This window comes from Camelus ferus, chromosome 21 (genome assembly GCF_009834535.1).
Source record: "Camelus ferus isolate YT-003-E chromosome 21, BCGSAC_Cfer_1.0, whole genome shotgun sequence".
NCBI lineage: Eukaryota > Metazoa > Chordata > Mammalia > Artiodactyla > Camelidae > Camelus > Camelus ferus.
Genome location: NC_045716.1, coordinates 5,903,306 through 5,921,933, shown reverse-complemented (window position 1 = coordinate 5,921,933; position 18,628 = coordinate 5,903,306). Strand labels below are relative to the sequence as shown.

The 18,628-nt window shown below is 46.3% G+C and overlaps 1 protein-coding gene across 4 annotated transcripts in view; it reads right to left on the bottom strand.

Moving 5' to 3' along the window:
- The window catches only part of LOC102521092 (protein transport protein Sec16B), a 39,224-nt gene extending 21,906 nt beyond the window's left edge, over positions 1–17,318 (bottom strand). The window contains exons 1-13 of one of the 4 annotated variants that reach the window (XM_032463671.1): positions 17,129–17,318; positions 16,553–16,642; positions 14,646–14,999; positions 13,016–13,128; positions 11,805–11,916; positions 10,916–11,024; positions 9,568–9,712; positions 8,774–8,925; positions 8,335–8,396; positions 6,527–6,662; positions 5,812–6,042; positions 3,212–3,309; positions 937–1,018 (exon numbers count right to left, since the gene is read on the bottom strand). In XM_032463671.1, coding sequence (XP_032319562.1) covers positions 937–1,018; positions 3,212–3,309; positions 5,812–6,042; positions 6,527–6,662; positions 8,335–8,396; positions 8,774–8,925; positions 9,568–9,712; positions 10,916–11,024; positions 11,805–11,916; positions 13,016–13,128; positions 14,646–14,941 — 1,536 coding nt within the window. In that variant the 5' untranslated portion in view covers positions 14,942–14,999; positions 16,553–16,642; positions 17,129–17,318. The remainder of the gene's footprint in view (positions 1–936; positions 1,019–3,211; positions 3,310–5,811; positions 6,043–6,526; positions 6,663–8,334; positions 8,397–8,773; positions 8,926–9,567; positions 9,713–10,915; positions 11,025–11,804; positions 11,917–13,015; positions 13,129–14,645; positions 15,000–16,552; positions 16,643–17,128) is intronic. The other 3 variants (XM_032463673.1, XM_032463674.1, XM_032463672.1) reach the window with 3 other exon arrangements.
- Between the last annotated feature and the right edge of the window lie 1,310 nt (positions 17,319–18,628).

Here is an 18,628-nt window from a genome sequence, read left to right as displayed (position 1 = left end):
GTGTATACAAAGGATTCCTGAGAAGAAAACAAAAACAATGGAACAAAGCAATTACTTAAGGATATAATTCAAGAAAACATCCCTGAACTGTAAGGTGCACATGTTAAAAGAGTAAGTATACTGTACCCCAAGGGAAAAACTCACCCACACGGACAACACCAAGATACATCCTAGTAAATTCCTGGACTTCAAAGATGAGTAAGGGGTGTCTTGGGACAAAAAGATCAAGTCTCTTGTTACAGGAAAACTAGTGAGCTGGCCTCAGACCTCTCCGGAGCCACACAGCACTCTGCTGACATGTAAAAGCGAACGTGTCCAAGCTTTGAAGGGTGGACGTGCAGTGCTGGGAAGAAAGGAAGCCTGGCTGCGGGAAGCATGGACGCGGTCTCTCACTATTGGAGACACAGCAGGCAGCCGTGGGATTGCGGGAAGGGCAAGGTCTTTGGAATCAGACAGACCCTGGCTGATCCTGACTCCCCTACTCCTAGCTCCGTGATCTTGGGTCACTGGCCATCTTTTTTTTTTTTAATATTTAATTTTATTTATTTTTGTTTTGTTTTGTTTGGGGGGGGGTAGGTAATTAGGCTTACTTATTTGCTTATTTATTTAATGGAGGTACTGGGGATTGAACCTAGGACCTCGTGCATGCTAAGCACACACTCTACCACTGAGTTATACCCTCTCCCCCCTCATTTTCCATCTTTGCATCTCAGTTTTCACATCTGCAAAACAGGGATAATAATTCCTAGCTCCATGCATTAAATGAAATGATGTGCATCACAGTGTTTAGCACAAGGCCAGACACATGGGAGGTGATTCAGGAACAGTTACTGTTTCTTTTTCATCTCTAAAGCCATCACCTCACTTCTGAGCAGTCCCCACCCCCTAAACCCTCAGGATGCTGGGGTGTTGGCGGGGTCCTGTCGAGAAGGGTACCGTGGCTGCCTGTGGGATCCGCCCCGACATGAGCTGGAACAGCGTCTGCAGGGGGTCGTTGAGCGCCAGCGTGCTGGTGAAGCTGCAGAGAGAGGGGACCGTCAGTGGGTACCCCGCCAGGAGAGCCTGCTATCCGATGCCTGCTGGGCACAAGCCCCGTCATGCCTACTGGACTGCAGCGGCTTCTCCTGGATCCTGAGTTTCTCTTTGCTGTTCAGTTGTGCCTCTGCTACCTCCTCCCACTTTCCGATCTCCACGCCACCACACGGCCCAAGTAGAGCTCACTGATGGGGGAGATCCTCCGCGCTTGGGCACTGACACCCTGACTCCCGAGTAACCATCTCTGCTGGCCTTCGGTCATCGCGGTCATCGCAGAGATGACCCAGGCACAAGGTTAACCTGAGCCTCTTCTCCGTGGGCCACTCCCCCGCCCCTGGCCGCCCTCCACTGCTGCCCGCCACCCCTACGGCAGCCCTCCTCCAAGTCAAGCCCTCAGCCCTCAGCCCTCAGCCCTCAGCCCTCAGCCCTCAGCCCTCAGCCCTTGGTGCTGGTTCTCGGGCTCATCGCTAGCCTGCGTCTGCAGTGCTTTTACTCACTAGCACTAAATAGTCATTTCAGTGACCAAAGAGGCGGAGAACAGAGACCAGAAATGATCCTGCTGATGACAATCCGTGGGATCTGCTTAACAAGGATATAATGAGCTCTATAGGCTGATTTGAGATTTAAGCCCACTCAGTAAGGGATACTTTTCACGATTCACTGGGCTCCATCAAATACCAATGGCCCAGGGCAAAAATCTGGAGTGGAGATGTATGCTACAATGTGAAGATTTTCCTTTCCAAAACCGAAGGGAAAATCACCCCTCGGAGCATCATCTTTGATTTTTTTTTATTTGAATGGAAGGACTTCGGATTGAACCCAGGACCTCGTGCATCCTAGGTGCACAGGCTACCACTGAGCTGTGTCTGCCACCGTCCCCGCCCACATCGCTGACTGAGCAGCACCCTTCCTTCAGGGCTCAGAGTGCTTCTTCCAACAGACGTTCAGTGCTGCTCACTCTGAACGTCTTGAAGTACGAGGTGGAATTACTAGTCCCTGGGACAACCGAGGGTCAGAGTAATACAGAGACTTGGCTGAGGCCATCATGAAGAACGGGCTCCCAGGTTAGCTCCACAGACCGAACTTAAAGTGGGGGTGATCACCTTCTTATCAACTCTGCCCAACAGGACTTACAGCCAATTTAAATTTAAGAGAAGTTGAGGAGGGGGTGGGTGTGGCTCAGTGGTAGAGCATATGCTTAGCACGCACAAGGTCCAAGGTTCAATCCCCAGTACCTCCATTAAAAAAAAATCAATAAATACAGAGCCGACATTTTAAAATTAATTAATCAACTAATTAAATATAAGAGAAGTTGAGAGGGTAGTTTCACGGCTTTAACCAACGTGAGAAGATAAGTATCCTTCTTGCTGTCTGACCCAAGCCTGCTCCTTATAGGAGGGTCCCCTGCCCTACTCCACCCCGCCACACGTCTGTCCCTGACAAGCCATGGATGCTAGATTCAGCCAAAAGGACTGACTCCAGCGCCCCCTGCCCCCACCACCTCCATTTAATTCTGATTCTGTTTGGCTGTTTCATTGCCCTTGTTCTGCACTCCTGGCTATGTACTCACACCTCCATCCCTATCTCGCCTTGGTTTGGGCATTCTGCCTGGTCCCCCCTGGACCCGGATCACAATGTGCTGGCATCATTTATGACTGAACACAGCCCTTCAGTCTTGACGTCTCCCATTAGATGAAGACATCTCGATCTATTCCCCAGCCCTATAAACCCCTTCCCTACCACAGCTCACGTTCCTGGTACCCTGAATCCCTACCCACTTCTCCACACCCACATCCCCACTGCGGGACTGAGCAGCAGACAGTCACTAACTCTCAGTCCTAAAGCTCTGTCAGTTAACGCTGAGTGATCGCCTGTCCCCTCACCAATGGAACTCTCTAGAACAGACCCTCCAAAGAGGAAAGGCTACTGCCATGTAGAAACCTACTTAATTTTTGGAAACTCTGACCCTGGGAAACATTACTAAAATGTTGTATTCAACTTAACAACTAGGAAGAATGTGTCTGTGCCTGGGTTATAAGAATCTGAAAAAGAGAAATGCCATGTCCAGCTTAGAATTGAAATGTAGGGCTTCTCCGTGCACCTTGAATTTTCTCCCCACCCTCACCCCCATCTTTGGAGGGGAGGCCTCTCGGCTCCGTTGGTCTCCCCAGCTTACCTACTCATGACCCAGCTGTAGGTCCTTGGGTCCATCTTGCTGGACAGGAACAAAGCATGGCCCCACAAATGGTTCTTCATGGCCCACTCCAAGGCTTCCTGAAAACACAAACATCGCCTTCAGTGCCGCCTGACCCCCTTCCTCTACCAACAACAAACGACTGTGCTTAGGTACTGCTGCCCCCTGAGCAGAGGAGGCTGGGCTTCCAGAAGACTGGCAGAGCCTCTCATGTGAGTATGAAAAAGGAAGACTTGGGGAATGGCTTTCACTGGCATGTATTTCTCTCAGTTGTCCCTTTCTCCAGCCTTCACTTGATCAAAATCCATTATGCAATTTCATTAGCTCCCCTCAAACATTGTTTCCAGTTAGCTTTTTCTCCTTGGCAGAAGTCACACAATGCTTTCAGGAAGCTAAGCACCAAAATTGAGAGAAGCATCTCACCCCAAGGCTCGAGTCCCAAAAGACGAGTCCAAGATGGTGTTCGTGGAGGCACGATAGAGGAACAGTTTCTTTATTAACAATTATGGCAGTTCCTCACCCAAATCCATGCTCTCCTTCCTGGGCCAAGAAGTGGGCAGCATTTCCTACCCCCATGGCACCTAGATGTGGCTGAGTGCTAGGCCGTCAGATGGGAACGGAAGTGATGTATGCAGCTTCCGGGTCTGGCCCATAGAACATACGAAAAGAGCAGTCTTCCCCCCCCCCCCGCCCCCCGCCAAAAGAGCAATCTTTATGTCTTTTTTACTTGTCCTGGATGTGAGGCTGAATTTCCTGGGATTGTTTAAATTTATTCTCTCTTTAAATAAGATATCATGAAACATATTGGGATAATCAAATCAATTTTCATTTGGAGGTGGAAATACCTCATTAGTGATTTCCTGTCCAAAAATCACATTATTTGGGGGCACCAAGGAAATTAATACCATGCCAAAACCTCACATATCAAGCCCTTACTCAACAGTTCTGAAAATTAAATGAAGAGGTGAACGTGTGTGTGTGTGTGTGTCTGTGTGTATGTTTTAAAATTTGCGTCTTCCAACCCATGTCACCAAGTTCATGGTGTCATTAATTTGGCATATGAAGTTGATAGTTAACAAGCACTTGATGGTTAGTAAGCAATTAATTACAGTATTAGGAGGGTAGGTTAACTGCTATGTATGCTGGCTCAACAAAAGAGCAGCCCCCCTTCTAGTCATGGGAGAGCACTGGGCAGGGGAACAGAGTCCGGGGCAGCCCTCCTCCAGTGTGGCAATTCAGGGACTCAACTGTGTGAGCCTCCACCGTCTCCAACATCGAGCCCCCAAGGTTTCCGGATGTCATCCTCCTTCCAGCCAGATGGGGAAGAGGCCATGGAGGACTGAGTCTAAGACTTTTGTAAAATGTGAGTTCAACTTCAAAATTAAACAAGGCATAAAATAATAGCTGATGTGAGGTGATGGAGGAAACCCTTTCACAAAGTGTAAGTGTCTCAAATCATCATATTGTACACTTTAAGTATCGTATAGTTTTATTTGTCAAGTATACCTCAACTTAAAATTTTTAATATATAATATAAAAATTAAAATAGTCTAATTTACATACCACAAATAAACAAGGCATCACTTCATCTATGGAATTAAAGTATTCAGTATTGGTAGGTATATTTTAGATATGATGGGGGTACCATTTGTAAACAAACTTTCTGGAAACTAATATTAGTGTATATGTGAAGAACTTTTTAAAAGTGCCTACCCTTTAACCCAGTGGTTCCACTTCTAGGAATCTATCCTAACAAACAATAAAAAGATCAGCCAAAGATTTTTATAACAAGATGTTCAACTTGTAGAATTTATAACGGGTGACAAAATTGTAAATAGTCTACATATTCAACAGCAGTGAATTGGTTAAATAAAACATGATATGCTTAAATAATGGAATATAGTCCATTTTTAAATGGTATATTTTAATGTCATGAGAATATTTCACCATATAATCTTGAGTGGGAAAAAAAAGAAATAATTGTGTATATAATTTAACTTTTTTATTGAAGTATAGTTGATTTCCAATGTTGCGTTAGTTTCAGGTGAATAAATGCTGGAGAAGGTGTGGAGAACAGGGAACCCTCCTGCACTGTTGGTGGGAATGTAATTTGGTGCAGCCACTGTGGAGAACAGTATGGAGAGTCCTTAAAAAACTAAAAATAGAGTTACCATATAATCTGATTTTTAGCATACAGGCATGGAAAATACTAGAAGTAAATAAATCAAAATGTAAATGAAAACAAGGTTATACTGTATAGCACAGGGAAATATACACAAAATGTTATGGTACCTCACAGAGAAAAAAATGTGACAATGAGTGTGTATATGTCCATGTATGAAAAATTGCGCTGCACACTGGAATTTGACACAACATTGTAAAATGACTATAAATCAATAAAAAATGTTTAAAAATGTAAATGGGTGTTATCTTTTAATGGTAAGACTATAGGTGTTTTAATTTTTTTCCTTTGTACCTCTCTGAACATCTTAGGGGCTGTAAAATGACTGTCACAGCTGGGGGAGAGGAGAGTGGCTGGGGCGGTGGGTACTTTTTTAAGCCCGAGGCGGGGCCGCACTTGCCTTCTTCCTTCCGTAGTAGAGCAGCTTGGTGAATTTCTCCACGATCTGCGCAGGCGTCTCCACGCTTGGGGGAATCTCCCCGGTGAGCAGGTTCCGGGGGCCCGAGCTCAGCACCGGCCTGTCCTCGTCCGTCAGGCTGATGAGGTTGGCCACGGGCGGCTGCCTCCTGTACTTCTCCAGCTTCCTGCAGTCTTGCATCAGCAGCTCCGCAATGTCGGACCCCGCCATGGACTGCAAGGCAGAGGGGGCCGTCCTGACGCAGAGTCCTCACCGTCCTCACGCCGGCAGCCCAGGCTGCAGAAGGAAGGCACCGGGGCACCAGCCTTCTCCAGGCGGGAGGCCGACATGCAAACGCAAGACAGCCCCTTCTTGTATTATTGTATTTCAAACTTCAGCTTCACTCTCAGGGTTATTTTCTTTCTGTCGGGAGCCGTGAAGATGACCAGAAATATGCACACTCCCACAGGTGTACTGTCTGCCTGGCGCAGTAACCCAAGAGCTGGGCGGCAACCCCAGACCAGCGGAGGAGGGCAGGGCAAAGGTTAGGCTTAGAAAACTGTGGTGTCGTCTGAGCAGTATCTCCCCTTGGGGCCATGTGTTGCTTCTTTCATGTTACCTTTTATAATCTTGCCATAAACCGTATCTTCTCCGTCCAGGAAGGCTTAAATTCCAAGCCAGCCTGCACCTGCCCATCCACCCGAGCGGTAATACTGACCCCGTTCTGCCGACAGAGGAGAACCAACAGCTGCCACAGTAGAGCGGAGTCTCTGCTCCCCGGTGTCTCGGACTTGCGGCTCTGCGCTGCTTTCTGCTGGCAAAATGTCATGATGTCCACCTTGTGTACATCTTCCCTAGGGAGAGATTTCAGGGAGCAAAGAATGAGGGGCAGACCCCTCCCCCCCACCTCCCTGTAGGACCGCAGGCTCCTCCTACCCTGCGAGGCTGCTGCCTGGGCTGGAGCTGAGGACGGGCGTAGTGAGGCTGTAACTACAGGATAGTTTCCTTGCAGAACAGAGATTCTCTGGCCCTCCTTCTCCATTTTACAGAGGAGGAAACTGAGGCTCAGAGACTTGAAATGACTGTCAGGGTAGCAGGTAAGAGAGCACGCAGACTTTGGTCAGACATCCCTGGGTTTAAATCTAGCCTGCCACTCCTCAGCTTACATAAGTTTTTTTTTTCTCAATGAAATATGTTTGTAGGCTTTATTTTTTTGGTTTTTTTTAAACACCTTTATTGTGGTATGGTTCCTGTACAGTAAACTACTTTTATTTCAGGTGTACAGTTTGATGAATTTCAGCTTACGTAAGTTTTTTATCTCCTCTGAGCCTCTGCTCTTTCCCCTAACATAGGGGTAATTTTTTAAAAATCTACTTCGGTGGGAGGGTATAGCTCAGTGGTAGAGTGCATCCTGGGTTCAATCCCCACTACCTCCATCAAAAATAAATAAAAATCAACCTAATTACCTTCCCCTGCAAAAATAAACAAACAAAAAAAGACAATGTAGATAGATAAGTATTTTTAAATAGAAATTAAAAATTACCCCCATACAAAAATGAATTAGCCAGTTGTGTAGCATGTATAATTGCCCAGTGAACAGGAATCATTATTTTCTTGAGCTCATCCAATAAAATCAGTCAGACTGGGACCAGTAACCTCATGTCCAAACACCCAACCCAGTGCTCTGCCTTACATCTATATACCTACCTGTGTCTCAGAAATCGAGACAGCACTCATTTTTACTTGAAAGCACTGTCAAAATACTGTAGGGTTTTCTTGGAGGGGGAAGCTTCAGGTAAGAACACCTTTATATAGCAGTGATGAGACTGAGAGGACTTCAGTGTGCATTCTCTCTCTTGAGTCTCGCAGCCGTCACTGGAGTAGCACAGCCAGGGTTACTTCATTTTTAAAGGGAAAACTGAGGCTCAGAGAGGACTAACTAACCTGTCTGCCATGGTAGCTCTAGTTAGTAGGTTGTCCTGGCCTAGAACCCAGATCCTCTGACACCACCAGGACTCCACTGCTCAGCAAAGAGCGTCCTGAATGTTTTATCAGAAGCAGGACTCGGAATGTAAAAGCAGTTCCAGCTCAGTCCTGCAGAGGGCAGACCTGCACTCTGTCCGGTAACTCAAATGCTGACCGTGTTACTTAGCTCCCCAGAAAAATTTTTTTACGTGATCCACTTGCCTATGATCTCCCAGGCTGTGCGCCCCTGTTCTAGCGGCTTAAGGACTGTTAGTACACAGCATGCTAAAACCTCCTACCACGTAGCCTTTGTAAAACAGAACTGATTTCAGATTTTTAAACCTTTAAGTTAATTTTTCTTTCTGCTTTCAACCCTCAAATTGCTTGTCAAAATAGCTTGGGCCACATTTGCCTCCATCCTGTAACACAGAGATTCCACTCTGACGGGGACAGACATTTTCTTTCAAGGAAGCCAAGAACAAATCCCCAAAATGCTGAGCTGGGCGGGAAGATGTGGTAGGTTCCAAAAGCCCTGATGTGGCAGCTCTTAGGGTAATTTACCTAATCAGGGGTCCTGAGAAAGTCCTCATCTCTTCTTGTTCCTCAAAATCATTAAGGATAACCTGGAACAAAAAAAATCAAGTTTGGTCTTCAAGACTCTGTTCACCCAATGGCCCTTTCAGCCAAGTCCAGGATCAGAACCCAGAGCCGTGGTCCTGGGATAGGGCTCGGTGCCTTGTGGAGAAAGCAGATGGACAAAATCAGTTCTCCAGTTGCTGAATATGAACTTACAGCATCTCAGGAAACATAAGTCTAGCATTACTTCTTTCAGAGAAGAGCCCCACCCATTCCTTTATACACACACACAAACACAGACACTCCACAAGATGGATGGCCCAGTCCCCCACAAGAGCACCCTATTTCTAGAGATGCCCAGGCTTATGCAAAGGGAAGCAGGGAGTGGCATGCTGGCATACCAGGGACACAAAATCTTGCTTACCTCCACGCTGTGCAGTTCAACCAGGGCTGTTTGTCCATCACTGGGGGAACTGGGACCCACACACACCAGCTGACCTCCTGGTCCAAAACTCACAGGCACGTGAGGGACATAGAACTTCATGGGTGCCTTGGGACCAGCTGCTGAGATGTCCTCTGACCAACAGACACAGGTAGACACTGTTAGCATTACCACCACTGCTTTACTTTAGAAATACTCCACAGACACATATGTTTCCAAATTCCACCTGGGACCAAGATAAGATTCTGTGTGGGCTACATAATTAGAAGGCCACACTTCAAGTCTGACTTGAGACTATGAGAATATGTCAGAATTTAATGCAAGGATTTGATGGTTTGCTCCAAAGGATAATGCACCAGGCCCAGCCCCTCAGTGATGGTGACAAGCCAGGGACTTCGGCTCTTGTAGCTCCAGTAATCATGGCAAGTCTCCTACATCCAGACCTTTGTGACCTGCCTTGGCTTTACCAAACTGACTCTACTTTCTTCACCTCTGAGGACCTAAGAGGACCTCTGAGTTCCGCCTCTCCCAGCCTGATGATGGCTAGGGGCAGTGTTCCCTTCCAAGAATCAGCTATGATGCAACCTCCAGAACAAGGGAAAAGGTGGGAAATGGAGCCAAGGTTGGCCACTCCGCCCAGGAGACCTACATACACAAATGAGGCAGACAATAATCTGCTCTTGGAAACAGAGCTAAAGGTGACTTTCCAAGAGATGTGCCACCCAGCCCTCTTCTCACCAGACTCAACCAACTCCTTTGAGGACTTCAGCACCCACCAGCCTGAATTGGACTCCAAGCTGAGGAAGCCATGGGGTCAGACAGTTCAGGAGCATCTGCCATGTACTGACTGAGCTCGTAGCTGCTGGAGCTGAGACCAGACTCATGCTGCCGGAGAAGGTTGGACTCCTCGGTCAGTGACGGCTGGAAATTAAAAACAACGAAAATGCATGGAAAGAATCAGAAGCACCTTCAAACAGATGGTCCTCCCAAGTTATCCTTCAAAGCACCAAAATTCAAACTTACAAATAAATATAGTAAATGTGGGTGTGTTGAAACAAAAAGAGGGGATCATTCAACTGATAAGTGTTTGCTAAAGGATTCGTTATGGCCTCTTGGAAAGAGTGTTAGCCCTGGGGCCTGGGGCACTGAATTCAAGTCCCAGCTTTGTCAATACCTAGCGGCTATGACCTTGAACAAGTAACTTAGACTCTCAGATCAGTACCGTCATCTGTAAAGCAGACAATAATGCCTACCCTATATAGTTCATGTACTTACTCTTACATTCATTCACCAGCTGTTTGATGAGCACGTACTATGCTCTGGTTCAGTGCTTTCCCTGGGGATAAAGGTGTACAAGAACTTCATGGAACATTACATCCTGGGAGAACTGTAAAATAGTGGATGCAAACAATGGATGCAAAAGCTCTCTGCACACTGTAAAGTGCTGTATGGGTGTACGGCTGCTGTTACTGTGTTGTTGTTACCGTTTGTCATAGTATGCACCCTACCCTGTTCTGCATCAGAGGAAACTGTTCCCCTAAATCATACCAATCTGATCAGGGAAACAAAATTGATACAAGACAAGTCAAAAATTAAGGGCTGGTCTCCGTAGTATCTTTGCCACTTTTCCATAGAACTAAAAATATCGCAAAAGTTAAAGTTTATTTTTAAAAATTCAAGAGTTCCACTTTGTAGCCTAGCAAGTACACACGGTAAGATTTTAGAAGAGAGAGATGAAAGAGTCAGGAAGGCTTTCGAGTTCTGACTTTCAGACCTAAATTAAAAGATGCCAGCAACTTCCCACTTCCTGGGTACCCCAAAGTGCCAGACCACCGGAGGCCTCTTTGCCGGCACCCCAGAGTGGCTTGGGTGACATCTCCTGATCCAGCCAACTTGGCAAAGAAGGCAGACAGGCCAGATCAGGGCCTCAGACCCAAAAGAATGAAACAGGACGCAGGGAAAGGAGGAGGTAGGAGAGGAGGCTCTGCCAAGAGGGGAGGAACGGGACCCCTCAGACTGCTGGCCCCTGGGGACCCCCACCCGCACCGGCCCGCCCTGCCACTGAGGAGCGTGTCAGCTGTGATGCGCTGTCACAGATCGCCAGCCCCACGTCACTCAGGTTACCTTGTTTCTCTGGGCCCCAGTTAGCAGACTCCCCGGAAGTAGGTCCCCAGGCCTCTCCTGTCCAGAGTTGGAAGCAGGGCTGTTTTTATAATGGTTCCGACTCTTAGATCTGCAGCAAAATGACAGGAGCAGGTGAGAAGGGGTCCAGGGCAGGCCAGCAAGGCTGAGCTGCTCTCTGCTGGAGGATGTTCTACTGCAAAGCGTGGGCAGGAGTCAGGTTGGCCCCAGGGGCCACAGGGAAAAGCCTTGTCCTCTATTTCACCACCTCGATCTATTAATACCAGAAAAGCAGGCGCTCCTGGGGTTCATAGTACATTTACTAGAAGTGGCCCCAAACCCTGCAGAAAAGGCTCGGTCTCTGTAGCCTGACATCCGGGAAGGACTTAAATTAGAGCAGTTGGATTGGTGAGTTCCAGTAGGGCAAAGGCACCAGACTTCAGGGCACCAGGACAGGTGCCAGCACAAAAGGCTCTTCCCTGCTGGTCGTATCTCAGGGGATCGCCCATTCTCAGGGCACAGGAGTGGGTAGAGGACAGGCACCCCAGCCCCAGGCAGGACCCAATCATGAGAACTTTTGCGAGGCCACATCTGTTCTGAGGCCAACATAGAATTCAGGCCCTATTTTAGGATGGATCTCAAGTAACCTCACAGATCTGGGGACTCACGCGGGTTTGGGGAGCTGTGTCTCGGAATTAAGACTCCCTCCCTCCAAGTGTCCATGTTAACAGCTGGCCTGGGCCATCCTGGGCTCCCCCAACATCCCTGAGGCCAGAACAAAAGCAGATGGGCTTCCGAAGATGAGGAGCCAGCACCAGAGGACATAAGGTTTGCCTAAGATAGTCTGAGTTTGGCAGAATCGTGTTGAACTGGTCTCTTCTTTCCCACTTACTGGTACTGGATCTCACTACTCTGGTCTTCACGATGATGTTCACTGAGGCACTTTTGATCTCGATAATCTTCATGCCAGATGTAAGGACTCCCTTGCCTTGGCACTGCACCCTCAGAGAAAACAAAATAAAGACAGGTCACTTCCTACTCCTGAAAGTTCAGAAGAATAGTAGCAATCTGTAAAGCAGAGTTACTGGAGCACAGCAGGTATAAAAACATTCAGTCATCCCTCTGTATCCAGAGGGGAATTGGTTTCAGGACCCGGGGAAGTTCAAGTCCCTTATATACAATGGTGTAGTGTTGGCACATAACCTGTGCACATCCTCCATTTACTTTAAATCATCTCTAGGTAACTTATAATGCCTAATATCATGTAAATGCTGTGTAAATAGTTGTAAATTCAGTGTAGATACTATATAAATAGTTTCCTGCAGCAGTAAATTCAGTTTTTAGGAATTTCCTGGAATTTTTTTTCTTCGAATATTTTCAATCCGCCGTTGGTTGAATTGGCAGATGCAGAACCCATGCATGGACACAAAAGGCTGGCTGCATTTGCCAAATTGACTAAAAATGATGAGTGAAAGCTAACAGTGGACGTCTGTAAGCTGCTTCTCAGTCCCCTCTAAATAAATTAGCACAGCTGTATACAATTGTACAACAGTAGGGGCCCTGTGTGTGTTTTCCACGTGGAAACAGCTTTCTCTTTGCTGGCAGGTCAGAAGTGCCATTAGCACATACTCATGATAGCCTCACTACTGGTATGAAGTATACATTCCTTTCTGTGCGTATCTGCCACCTTCAGGGTGAATGATGGTCAGACTCATTACGGCCCAGTCCCACTCTTGGTGACTTCACTGTTAAGAACTGACTTCACTGTCACTTTATCAGAGGCTATCATCTCGGCTATAATGAAGAGGAGAAGAAAAACGTGGATGAAGTGCAAACCATCCATAATACTAGTAACGTAATGACAGTTTCAGTATCGTCAACCACACATACAAAGAAAAATGACTGCTTTCTACCTCCATCTCTTCTCCTCAAGACATCTAGCCGCAGTGGCCCCATCCGGCTGAGAAAGAAGTGGGTGGGGGCGGGGCTCTAGCTTCGGCAGAGCAGGAGACCCAGGGTGAGGCTGTGAGCACGGCCCTGTCGGCCTCTGGTCTGTCAGCCCGACTGCACTGTCCTAAAGGCTGCTTGGAGATGACTCCATACCTCTTTCTTCCTGCAGCTGCTGCGGGTGTCCAAGGTAGTAATAACTTCCATAGGCGTATTCTTCCCTTAGGGCTGGGGAATGATAGCTCTGATACAGATCCTCCATGCCCGGCCTAGAGAACCACCAAGAAGGCCCGTCACTCAAGGATAAGTGTGGTAGAGAGAGAGACCAGTGGGGGACTTGACAAACCAGACGACTTCAGAGGACAGACTTGTGACCCCATCTAGAATCTGCTCTAAAGCCACAGTTCCTTCTAGATCCTATAACCAGAAAATCCAGAATCAGAGTAGAACTAGGACCTTTGTGTCAGCACAAGCCTGGGATTTTTATTGCAAAACCATAGCCAAGTATCTCATTCTCCTTCTCCATGACCCCTCTTCGTCCTCAAATACATACATCCAACAGCACAAGGTATTTTCTGAGAAAACACTGTCCTGATACCATCTTAGGAAACCTCTTCCCGAGATGACTGTGTAAGTACCCAATAGGCCACTGTAATTCCCATGCATATTACAGATGGAAATGAGATGAAAAAGTCAAGTTCAAATTTATACTGTATGGCACAGGGAGCTATATTCACTATCTTGTAGTAACCTAGAATGAAAAAGAATATGAAAATGAATCTATGTATGTATATGAATGACTGAAACATTATGTTATACACCAGAAACTGACACAACATTGTAAAATGACTGTACTCCAATAAAAAAGAACGCAAATTTTAAAAATGTTTAAAAAGTCAAGTTGGGCCATCTTAAATCTGATTGCTTTTATCACCTCTGTTCTTAAAATAACCTCCTTCCAGAATTCAACAATACAAAAAGGGACAAAACGAAAAGGGTCATGTTGTTAATATTTTTATCAATTAGTAATTCTTTAGTATTCCCTAGGGGCAGAATTCTTTACCATAGTTGTCATAACTTCAACCCTAACTCTGGAGGCAGGAATGATCACCCCTGTCTATCAAAGTAGAAGACAGACAGCTTGAACAGTTCATAAAATATTAAGTCCAGGAGCAGGAACTCTAGATTCTCCTAGAATGGCCTCACTGAGACCTCTTCATTCTGAATTTGGAGTATAGAAGCTTCTATTTGCTTTCTCTGAGGTTTTTGTTGTTTTGTTTGTTTTTTAAGTTTCTATTCTTTCATTTAATGCATATTTTTTCTGTGTGCTGATTACACTATAGGTACTGTTCTGGACATTAGGGCTCTTCTGGGTGCTAACCCTGGGTCAGAGTCACCCAAAGATGCTAAGGAACCTTTTACTGGGACTCATGAGAAAAACTTTTCCGTAGTCTACAAATATTGCCTTTTGTGATCCCACAGTAAGAGGGTCTCATCCGCTATCTTGAATTGCATCATTCTTTCTACCCACTCCCCTGCCCCCAACACCCAATCACACTGTGATGCGTCTTTAAGAAGCTCCCCTAGTGGATAAAGAGGAGAAAAATACTGTATTTTTGGTCACCAAAATCCAATTTGGGAGAAGAAAGGGTTTAGCTAAGTCAGTGTAGTAGGACGGAGATGGAAAAAAGGAAAAAAAAGAGGAGAAATAAAAGGAGAAGGAAAAGAACAATCTGCTCACAGGCATTTAGGAGAGTCGGGTCAGTTCCGAGCTCTGAGCCCATACCTTGGGTACAACTGACTGGGATAACCACCTTCATAATAGGTAACCCTGGACACAGGCTGACGCCACTCCCCAGGCCTGGGCACGTAACGTGGCTGCTGGTGGTCTGCCCTGGGGTCCTGCTGTGGCTGGGGGCTCCTGCCCACATCTTGCCTTTGATGGAACTTCTCTCCATTGTGCCAAGAGTGAGGAGCAGGCGGATAATATCCATCTCTCCTAAGCCCTCGGTCTGGATCCTTTGATGGTGCTGGCGGCCTCCCCCATGGCTGAGGCGGCCACTGGGGAACCCAAGGTTCCATCCCTGACCCTCTGAATTTCTCCCGTATTTTGAGTCAGTTGTGTAATTATTTTATCCTCCTGCAGACAAAACAAAAAGACAAAAATAAATGAATCATCATTTTTAGGTCCATGTCCGAATTTGATGGTTGATTAGGTTTTGTGGAAGAAGCACCTATGGTCCTCATAACCTTCTATCTGAAACAAACCACACGGGCGCTGATGTAGAGATATCTGAAAAAATCCCAAGCAGATACTTGAAATAAATAACAGGCTAGATAATTACATGGATGCTGCTGTAAAAATTAAAAAGTATATTTGGAGCAACAATAGATGTGGGAGGCATGGGAGAGAGAGAACAGTAACAGATGAAAACAGTATCAGAATATTCCGATTAAATAAATGTTTGCTCATTTGTGCCACCACAAGTGTTTATTCAGCACGTACTACGGCGGCCCTTTGTTGTCATAGAAATAGAGTGGACCTTAGACAGAGCTAGACCACAGTTCAAATCCTAACTCTGCTGTTTAGCTGTCAGCTAATTAAATGTTTCAAGTCTTCATTTCCTTGCCCACAGAATGAGGACCGTAATGATTAGGTGCAGGTCACTGTCAAAGTTAGAGCTAACTTGCAGAAAGTGCCCAACACACCATCTGGCATATAGTAATTGTTCAACAAATAGTAATTAGTGTTATCAGAGAAAGCTTAGGGTAGTGTGAGGAGCTGAAGGCATTTTCTAAACAAAAAGAAGCTTAAAGTGACCTCAAGTCGGGGGAGGGTATAGCTCAGCAGTAGAATGCATGCTTAACATGCAGGAGGTCCTGGGTTCAATCCCCAGTACCTCCATTAAAATAAATAAATAAACCCAATTACCTCCACCACCCCCTCACAAAAAAAGATTTAAAATAATAATAATAATAATAATAATAATAATAATAATAATAATAATAATAATAATAATAATAATAATAATAATAAATGAATAAGTAATACTAATTACCTCCTCCAAAAAAAATTTTTTTTAAAAGGTGACCTCAAGAGACATCTCTTCTGAAATTTTAAATTAAAGTCTTAGAAGAACTAGGCCCTATAATCCAGCCATGCCCATCCCTTCCCCAGGGGAACCGATGAGACACAAGTTTGGGGTTGCTTCCGTGGCAAGCTAGAGAGCCATGTCTCAGTCATCTTCCTGGCCAGAGATCTTAAAACCTGGAAGTCTCCCCCAGCATTAAACTGATTTTCCCCACTTATTCTTCAAAAATGGGAAACAGCTCCAGAGAACAAGTTACCTTCCAAGCTTCTCTGCCCATATGGCAGAGCAGCACCTGCATCCAGCTGCCTCCAAAGAAAAAGCACATGTCAGACCTCACTCCTGTTCTCGGCTCTCTAGTGTTAGGAGAATGCAGAGCTCAGCCAGACCCCGTGTCTCTCCTCCCCTGAGAACCATTTTAGGTCGAAAGAGTCTGATCCACTTCAGTTAACTTGCTCCCACTCCTGAAACTCCCAGCCCAACATAAAAATGCATATCAGAACAAAAGGTCAAAGGTGTGTGTTGAAATCAAGACGTCACTCTGCTCGAAGGCCGTGGAGCCAGGGTCCACAGCAATGAGCTGAGAGCGGTAAGCAGAACATACCTGAAGAGCAAGGCGCAGAAGTGCCTTCCACCTCAGGAGCAGTCACGGCTCAGGACGACCTGCACCTTCCTTCCCGCATCAGCCCCCTTCCTGGAAAAAGCCAGGCACAATGAGACCCTTTTCCAGCAACTCCCAGCAAAGACCAAGTGCCCCAGACACAGTGAAAGGGTAGCTGGATCTTTCCTGAAGGCCCTTGGAACTTGATACCAATGGGACACAAGGAAGCTCAGCAAGAAGAAAGCCTCTTCCACCTTGTCCCCAGATACTGTCCCCAGACAGCCCTTCTCCCACTGCAAAGACACAATGTTCAGTCTCTGCGCCAAAGTCAACTCCAGTTGATTTTTGTGGCCAAGATATAACTCCAGTAGGTTAGACCTCAGGTTACAATTAAGGAGCCCAGATGAAAAGCACTGAAGATTCTCCAAATGAAGGCATTGCATCTGCAGTGACAAGTCACACTTACACGCTCACATACATGACCTTCCCTGGCCCCAGGAAGAGCACTCTTGCCTTTCCTAATCTGACGCCGCTGCAAGCACAGCGAAGAGAAAGACAGAAGCTCGCGCTCCCACAAACCTGCTCGGGCGCCTGGCTCCCCGCCTCCCCTCAGCGCCGCTCCAGGGCTGTCTGCTTCCCTCTGGGAGACTGTCAAAGTCCAGGTGCCACATCTACCGAGACCCACCTGGCCCTCAGACCCACAGCCTGTCAGCTACCTTTGCAACTGCCCGGCCCCCAGGGAGCTGATTCATGAGGGCAAAGTACGGCCCCGCTCCCTCCGTCGGACAGACCTGGCTTGGTGTGTTTGCTCAGAACCCTGTCCCAGGCTCCTGCTTCTGTTTGCTTGGTCGTGGGCTGAGCCAGGTTCACTCCCATACGAAAGCATCCAAAACCCCACAGCAAACAAGGAACAGAGACCCGAGGGAGAGGAAATCCAGCAAGCCCCGAGGCAGCCTGGCCTGCTGAGAAGAGCACCCCGTTCTATACTATGTGACTCACGGCTGGGCCACAGGCTGGCCCTATTGCTTAATTCGTCCGAGTCTCAGCTTCTTCGCTGAAAGGAGAATAACAATACTTAGCTTATGAGGGTCACTATGAGGACTGCAGGTGGACCTCAGACATATCACTGGTTTGTCCAGACCACCACCATAGAGCAAATATTGCAATCGAGTGAGTCACACGAATTTGTTGGTTACTCAGTGCATACAAAAGTTACATTTAAAACAACCCAATTAAAAAATGGGCAGAAGAACTGAACAGACATTTTTCCAAAGAGGAGATACAGATGGCCAAGAGGCACATGAAAAGATGCTCAACATCACTAACCACCAGGGAAATGCAAATCACAACCACAATGAGATACCACCTCACACCTGCCAGAATAGCGATCATCAAAAAGAACAAATAACAAATGTTGGTGAGGACACGGAGAAGAGGGAACCCTCGTACACTGTTGATGGGAATGTAAATTGGTGCAGCGGCTGCGGAAAACAGTGTAGAGCTTTCTCACAAAAACTAAAAATAGAACTACCATAAGACCCAGCAATTCCAGTCCTGGGTATATAGCCAAAAAGAACAAAAACAAAACCCAAAACACTAATTCAAAAAGATACCTGCATCCCGATGTTCATAGTAGCACTATTTACAATTGCCAAGACAGACACCACCTAAGTGTCCATCAACAGATAAGTGGATAAAGAAGGTGTGGTGTGTACACACACACAAACACACACACACACGCAATGGAATACTGAGCCATAAAAAAGAGCAAATTTTGTCATTTGCAGCCATGTGGATGGACTTGGAGGGCATTACGCTAAGTGAAGTAAGTCAGAAAGGAAAGACAAATACTGTATGATATCACTTACATGTATGATATCATATGAAATCTAAACATATGTGGAATTTTAAAAAACCATAAATATAACATAATAGAAGAATATAACATAAAAGAAGCAGACCCACAGATATAGAGAACAAACTAGTGGTTACCAGTGGGGAGAGGGAAGAGGTGAGGGGAATTAAGGAGGTGGGGGAAAAAAGGTCGTTATGAGATTGTATGAAATCATGTGTGTGAAA